This window comes from Scleropages formosus, chromosome 8, assembly GCF_900964775.1.
Source record: "Scleropages formosus chromosome 8, fSclFor1.1, whole genome shotgun sequence".
Classification (NCBI taxonomy): domain Eukaryota; kingdom Metazoa; phylum Chordata; class Actinopteri; order Osteoglossiformes; family Osteoglossidae; genus Scleropages; species Scleropages formosus.
Window position 1 is genome coordinate 32,451,502 of NC_041813.1, and position 8,017 is coordinate 32,459,518.

The window sequence follows — 8,017 nt, forward strand, 5'->3', positions numbered from 1 at the left end:
TGTCACCATTTTCCATAGCTGCAGCTGCTTCTAAGATTTCAGCGTTTACTCGCGCAGCTTCTGCTTCTTTTTCAATCTCCAATGCTTCTAATTCTAGATCTAGCCTAGCTCTCTGCTTTTTTATTTCTAGCTGTCTTTTAGCATAAGCCACCTTGGTAAGAGCTGCTTCAGCTGAGGCTCTAGCCTTGGCAGCAGCCTCCATGATAGATGACTTGGAAGAAGATGAGCGCTTAGAGCTCGCTCTTGATGCTGCATGGACTGAAGAGTTGGGTGAAGATGGACGCTGCATGCTTGCCTTCTTGTATTTTTTCCTGGCACCCACCGCTGGTATAACTTTTCACTGTACTGTTCTCCCTGCGTGTTGTGCACACCCAGTACGTTAACGCAGTTTAACAGCAAGCCAAACTCGATTCTCACGAGCCAGGATTATGAGCGTCTTGCTCCTTTATTGTCTCCAAATGTGAAAATGCGAGTGAAACTATAATAAACAGAAACAGTAAAGGAAACTTAGTCTAATTACAACAATCGTCATAATAACTAGTTAAATCGTTTGCCGATAGCACACTTAGCATGACACAGCGCGAACTCACACACGCGTTTTACAAGAACAGTAACGTGGAGTTACGGCTGAATAAACAGAGTTTACATTACAAAGGTCAAACTTAAAAGCACGTAAACATTTTAGTCAATGTCTGCAAGAACTTCACAACTTACAGTTATTGCTTCCACGGGCGTAGGAAAGCACACAGAACTCAAGACGCTTCCACTATGCCTATCCCAACAGTAGCGCATCATGGAAATAGCGCATGTGCACAAATTGCGTATAACTTACGGAAATAAAGGTTCCGCTCAACAAGCAATTAATCACATGAACTAAAGAAATCTGCGGGCAGAACATGTACTGTGTGAGAGAATGTTGTGTTCACTCATTGGATGCGAATTACCTTAATGTGATCAATAACATTCCAGTAGAAGGGTGTGCCTTTAGCCATAGGGTGCCTAAACTTTAGAATAGTCTGCCAGTTATTATCAGGAATCCCCTCATTATCTCAGCCTTTAAATCCAGGTTTATGACTCATCTCTTCACTCTGGCCAATATATAACTGACGTGATTCCTGTTTGCAGGGTTGTCTCCTTTAAGTATAAAACTCTCTAGTCTTGTTATGTCATCAGTTACCAACCTTTTCTTTTTTTCCTCTGCCCACGGGGTAGGGAGGGGACAGAGGTTTATTTTTTTCCTTTTCCTTTTGGTCAGGAGTTTTTTTGTTTTACAGGGGGGTGCAGTGGTGCAGCCGGTTTGGCCGGGTTCCACTCTCTGGTGGGTCTGGGATTCGAGTCCTGCTTGGGGTGCCTTGCGATGGATTGGCGTCCCGTCCTGGGTGTATTCCCTCCACCTCAATCATTGCGCCCTGTGCTGCAGGGTTAGGCTCCGGTTTGCCGCGACCCTGCTTGGGACAAGTGGTTTCAGACTCTGTGTGTGGATTGAATTGATTAGAATATCCATGAAAAAAGAGCCACGTCAACATACTGTTGCATAAGCAGAAGACAGAATGCGGATGCACAGCTTTACCATCACAGAAACATGACAAGGAAGTCATGCGGGTTTGCCCAGTGTTCCTGTAACCGTAGAATGACACTTAAAACTGTTTATATGTATCTTCATTGTTTTCTACTAATGACTAATTCTTGGATGTCGCACCACCCTGCAAGTGGCATGAGGAAGAAATTTTGAAACAGACTGAAAGGAACAATAAAAAGAGGGATGTAAGAGCTCAAAATATTCTGCTAATTATCTAAACCTCCACGTGTCTTGAGGTATAAATAAGGTGAAAGAAACCAAAGGGAGGTTCACATACTGGAAGGAGCTCTCGCACCATGGCTCTGCTCAAGTGTCTTTGCTCCCTGGTCCTGTTGGCTGCTCTGGCTGAGGGTGAGTCTTACTTTTTGTACTGATACCATAGAATGAATCATTGACACTTGCGTTGTGATTATTATGACCTGCTGTTATCCAAAAACAGTCATTAGTCTTGAATGCACCTTCATTTGTTGTTGAATTGTACCGTTCAGTATCGGTTTCAGTTTATTTCTGTACCGTGCTCTTCTCAAGAGTGTGACATAGAACAACTGTGATACAGAAGTGATTAAAAAACCAAGAGCCAAAAAGTTATGATTTGCAAATCATATGTAAGTACTCCTACTGAAAAACTGAGGAGAGCAATATGTACCGACCCGAAGAATGGGGGAAAGGAAGGGTCCAAGTAGTGTCTTACAGTGGACCATTACAGACTGGCTGAGAAGCTTCAGCTACTGGTCTCGGAGGTGGTGGCACGATTGGGTGGGTAATATTTCCTCATCACACAACCAGCTGAGTATCATTTGAAAGCCTCAGGGTACCTGAGCTGAGCAGGTGCATCCCCTCATGACCATGGTCTACCCTTGTGAAAGTGCCTTCTTCCAGCCCCATAAAATGCCCTCTCACACAGCATATATTGACTCAGCAGTGGACCATGAGCAAGACTGGGATTTGATTCCAACGACCGGTGAAGTCCCAATATCTTGACTCAGTAATCCACTGTTGGCACCAGTGGGAACAGCTTCAACACACGCCCAAACATCTGCAAGATCTGCACTGCACACATTGTCAAGTCTGGATAGACCAAGGTTGCTTTGGAACACCTCCAGCACCTTGCTGAATCCATAGCCCAGAAAATTCCTGTGCCTCAGGACACAGAAGCGGCTCCTACCCTGCACCAGCTATGTGTACCGAGTAAAGCGTCCAATGAGCGTACCTTCGGAGTTCGCTTCAGAGCGGTATCACACAGGACTCGGTTTGGCTGCAAGGAGCACTATTGTGTCCAGACATTCGGACGACAGCACGATGGTCCTCGGGGCTTGCAAAGTAGCTGTGGGGACAACTATGCACTCCCAGGGTGTGTGTGTGTGTGTGTGTGTGTGTTTGACAAAAGCGATTAAGACAAACTCTTTTCTTGTGTTTTTCCAGAATCGCAGGCGCAGCTCAGTGGTAAGTGTCACACTCCCTGCCATGAAGTGTTTTCCTTTGTTTAGAAAATATGACTTTTCACGAGCCCATTTCAGCTCTTGTGACTCTTCACCCTCGGTAGGCTCTTCTCTATCACGACGTTCTTCCACACCAACACTTCATCACAAATGTCATTATCAATCATTATTTAGCTCTCGCTTTTGTCAGAGGTGGCTTAAAATGTTAGGTGGGCAACTTTGCAGTCTTTAACCCATTTATACAGCAAGATGTGCCAATTCAGGGAAAGTCCCATGTTCAAGGGTACCAGAGCAGGGGTGTCAGTTTGAACCAGGGACCTCGAGCCCTGACCGCTATGGTACTGTGCTGTTGCTGTCTATCGGTTATACTGTGGATGAGCAGTTATGTGTGAACATTGTTACCGACCTTTTCCGTCCACTCACTCACCTGCTCACACCTTGTACCCCTCTTCAGTGTGTGGCCGAGCCCCCTTGAACACAAGGATTGTGGGAGGACAGGCTGCCCCCCTGGGCAGTTGGCCCTGGCAGGTCAGTATGCACAAACAAGGAAGTCATGTGTGCGGCGGATCCCTCGTCAACAACCAGTGGGTCCTGACTGCTGCCCACTGCTTTTCTAGGTAAGTTATAGGCGTGGTATGAAATCTGATGTACCGATATATTCGCACCCACACTCATCAGGTCTCTGGCTGGGCAAAGTATTCACACTGGTTTTCTCCCACTGACACTCTCTCCTTCCGTCTCCTGCAGGTCGAACCTCGGCGACTGGGTTTTATACCTGGGTCGACAGAATCAGATCGGTAACAACCCAAATGAGGTGTCCAGAACCCTCAGTAGGATCATCCTTCATCCAGATTTCAGTTCTGATGGATTGGACAATGATATAGCTCTGGTCCAGCTCTCCTCTCCGGTCAGCTTCACCGACTACATCCAGCCCGTCTGTCTGGCACTCAGTGGCAGCACCTTCTACAACAGCACTATGGTGTGGGTCACCGGATGGGGCAACATTAACTACCAAGGTAAGAAATTTATCCAAAGAGGCGTGTGGGTGAAGTAGGCAGCGAATGGAGAGAACGTGGAATAATTTGGATGTCTTTGAATGCTGCGTTCCTCTCTGCTGCTCTGGCCCCTTTGCGTGTACAAGGGAAGGTTAACCTGGGTCACAGTGCAGGGCAGAAGATGAGCACTTGCGTTGACATGAAAAGAGACGCTTTGACTCGGGTCCATCTACAGAGCTGAGGGATGGACAAGGGTCGGTCCAGGTGTTTAGGGTGAAAGCAGAAAAGGGACTCAGTGAATAGTGAGTGAACTCAGGTTAGGGTGGACAAGGAACGGCGGACTTCCTGTTGTTTGGTCACTCAGTGGATGTCTCTGCTGACAATGACTACCCTCTACTCCTGTGACGGTGAAACCTGCAGGTGAGGAGTCATCTTCTCTGCCACATGTCACGAAGAGCGTCTTTCAGCTTTTCTGCCCGTTTGCTTTTCAGTCGTCTTGCTGTTGTCTTCGTGGACTCGCGTTCCATTTGTCTCCGTACCGTAGCTCAGGAACTCTGAACTTGGCCAGCGGTGTCAAGGCTGTGGACTTCTTATGTCAGAATTGGAACTAATAAGACTCTTTCCCCAGATGAGTTTATTCTCACCACCCTCTTTCCTCAGTGCCTCTCCCCTCACCTGGGACTCTGCTGGAAGTGCAAATTTTTGTGGTGGGAAACCGGCAGTGCAGCTGCATTTATGAGGCTGTCACGAACATCTCCATCACGGACAACATGATCTGTGCTGGACTAATGGCTGGAGGAAAGGGCTCATGTCAGGTAGAGCAACTGCCATGGCCTCCTCCTCAGAGGTCCAGGGGTGTGTGTGTGTGTGTGTGTGTGTGTGTGTGTGTGTGTGTGTGTGAGAGAGAGAGACAAGGGCTGATGTGGGAGCGTCTCCACTTGTGCAGGGGGACTCAGGAGGTCCGCTGGTGGTCAAGCAGGGCTCCGTCTGGATCCAGGCCGGGATTGTGAGCTTTGGAGTTAAATGCACTAAACCGGGCTTCCCAGGAGTCTACACCAGGGTGTCCCGGTACGAGTCTTGGATAGACTCCATCATCACCTCCAACGCGCCCGGGTTCGTCACGTACACCTCCAGTGGCACGGACAGCGACAACAGTGTCACCTGCATGGCAGCCACACGTGCCCCCACAATCACTGGCCCACGTAAGGCTCTCGGTTCTCTCTTCGCTACGTGCACCACTTTCTGCAGCTCTTCTTCATCTCCACTGTGAGCTCCTTACACAACACACCCACATTTCACATTCCGTTTCTTTTTCCATAATCGGTGATGCTTGTTGTATGGAGTCCTCTGTGGGTTATTTTCACGTTGTGTATGTTGCGACAAAATAGACTTTTAGCAAAAAGGACAAACGTTCCCATTGTAGATCTTGAAAGAAAACATGAACTCTGTGAAGCATAATTTCCAGCTTAACTGACCATCATTCTCTGACTGACCGTAAAACACAAAGCACATGTCCAATCGCATCACGCTCACATATTTTTTCCGCATCTGCCAGCCACGCTCCGTTCAAATCATTGCACATGCATTCATAATGTAGAAATACCTCAATTCAGGAAAATGAACATCAGAGAACACGTTAACGGAGCTTAAAACGTGAGCAATCGCTTAAATCACAAAACAATCCACTGAAAATCAACAACCGAATGTTTCAAAATGATAGTGAACGAACAATCCGTGTCCAAAATACCAACAGAAATGTGTACGAGAAGTATGAAAAATCATACAGGAGCCCCACTGCCCCCTCTTGTCTCTCCAGCTGGTCGGACTGGCTGCTTGAAAAGCTGATGCTTGGTTGTCCGTAACCCTCTCGCATTGCTCCTCCCACAAGTCACATTGCCCCTCCCACCAACTTCAATTGTTCATTGTTGGAATGCACTTCTGCTGGTGAAAGAATAAAATTGGAACTGCAGTGCATTCTGGGTGGTGAATTGATTTTCCTTCTTTTGCCCCAGCCCCTTCACCGTATGTGTGTGGCCAGGCCCCCCTGAACAACGGCAGCAGCAGCAGTGACCTGGCAGCTGAGGGGGCGTGGCCATGGCAGGTGAGCCTGCAGAGAGGCGGGGTCCACGTCTGCGGGGGCTCCCTCATCTCGCGGAGTGTCGTCATGAGCGCGGCCGACTGCTTCAACAGGTGAGCACCTACAGGACACCCCAACCCCCGTTTCCTGAACCCCCCCCCCAAGAAGTGCCCCGCTGTGAGTGTGTGTGTGTGTCGGTCAGTGGATCTTCCTCATCTTCAGCTCTCAGATCAACAGCAGCGAGTGGACGGCGGTTCTGGGCCGGCTGAAGCAGAACGGCTCCAACCCGTTCCAGGTGTCGCTGGGCGTGTCGGGCGTCACCCTGAGCAACCTGACAGGATCCAACATCGCCCTGCTGCGTCTCGCCACGGCCGTGACCCTGACGAATTACGTGCGGCCGGTGTGCGTGGACTTGAATAAACCCGCCGTCAGCTCAGGATCGCAGTGCTGGGTGACTGGATGGGGCAGCGGCCAGGGTGGAGGTCAGTGTGTGTGTGTGTGTGTGTGTGTGTGTGTGTGTGTGTGTGTGTGTGTGTGTGTGTGTGTCAGACATTACACGTTAACAATATGGAAACGTGTCACACTACTAAAGACACATTGATTGATTGATTGATTGATTGATTGATTGATTGACTTCATCATGTCATTTACAACGTACACACTGTACGTACCCATGTTTCGGGTTCAAGCTGGACTGAACAAAACCTCTTTCCCCTGGAACCCTCCGCAGCGGGGCAGGTTCTTCGGCAGCTCCAGACGACCGCGGTGTCCTGCGGAAACATCTCGTCCGCGGACAACATCTGCACCTCAGCTGTGGACCTCCGGCAGGTAGGTTCACCAGCGGCAGGGTTGGCACTCTGTTCGCCCCTGTGTTTGTTTTGGGTTTCGATGTCTTTCCTGCTGCCCAAGTGGAGCTTCTCAACCTGCTCCTCGCTCTCCCCACTCAACACAGGGCTTCGCAGGAGGCCCCTTGGTTTGCCAGCAGGCCGGTTCCTGGCTCCAGGTTGCAGTGGTAATGATGGAGAACATCAACACCACTGTTCTCAGTGACTCCACCACCAGCAGCAGCAACTCCAGCAGCACCGTCAACAGCACGAGCATCGCAAATACCAGCAGCACCACCGAAACCTCAACTTCCAACAGCACAGGCACAAACTCCACAACGAAAATCAGCAGCTCGGCAGCCTCCTCCTCTTCCATACAGGTCTTCTCCAGAACATCTCGCTTTGCCAGCTTCATCACACAGAGTGTTGGTGACCTTCCTCCAGTGGCATCAGCATCAGTGCCTCCCACCACTGTGCCCCTCCTCCTCTCTGTGTCCCTCACCTTCCTCTCCCTTATTCTGTTTCTCTAAAAATGTTGGAGAACTCCAAGGACTCTCAGCACCTGAACGTTTTTTGTGAGCCAAGAATCTCCACTTAGGAGTATTCCACTCATGAGCAGTTCCACTGCTGCCAAAAGAAAAAGGTTGTCAAAAATGGGCAGGGCATAACATGTGAGGTGAGTGTGGCCACAGCGCAGAGGCACCCACCTGTCGGCCCATGAAAGGCGTTTCCAATGGAAGGCAAAGACAAACAATGAGAAGATGAGTGATGTGTTGTGTCTGAAATGACAATGTGCCACTGACTGGGGTGTGGGACAGAGGACGGGGACAGGATGGTTTTCCGATACAAGCGCGGCCACCGCTTGTACTCCTGTGTTCACCATCAGTCTGTTGTGGTGGTAAAATGTCTCAGAAATGTGAGTCTTGCCGAAACACTTGTTAAACTTTTAAGCAGAGCTCTTGTTCTTCTCCCCTACCTCTCTCAACCGGTGTCCCTCAGGGCTCGGTATTGGGTCCTTTGCTCCTCTTGATCTACACTTCCACCCGCAGCCGTCATAGCCTCCCATGGATTCAACTACCACTGCTACGCTGATGGTACCCAGC

The 8,017-nt window shown here is 49.3% G+C and overlaps 1 protein-coding gene across 1 annotated transcript; it reads left to right on the forward strand.

Annotated features, from left to right (window-relative positions):
* Positions 1–428: 428 nt before the first annotated feature.
* On the forward strand, positions 429–7,444 carry LOC108941637 (transmembrane protease serine 9-like). The gene is made up of 9 exons (XM_029254344.1): positions 429–447; positions 3,446–3,635; positions 3,766–4,034; positions 4,674–4,828; positions 4,960–5,215; positions 6,026–6,203; positions 6,313–6,572; positions 6,821–6,918; positions 7,043–7,444. Exons 1-9 carry the CDS (start codon positions 429–431, stop codon positions 7,442–7,444), a joined length of 1,827 nt encoding a protein of 608 aa, XP_029110177.1.
* The last annotated feature ends 573 nt before the right edge of the window (positions 7,445–8,017 follow it).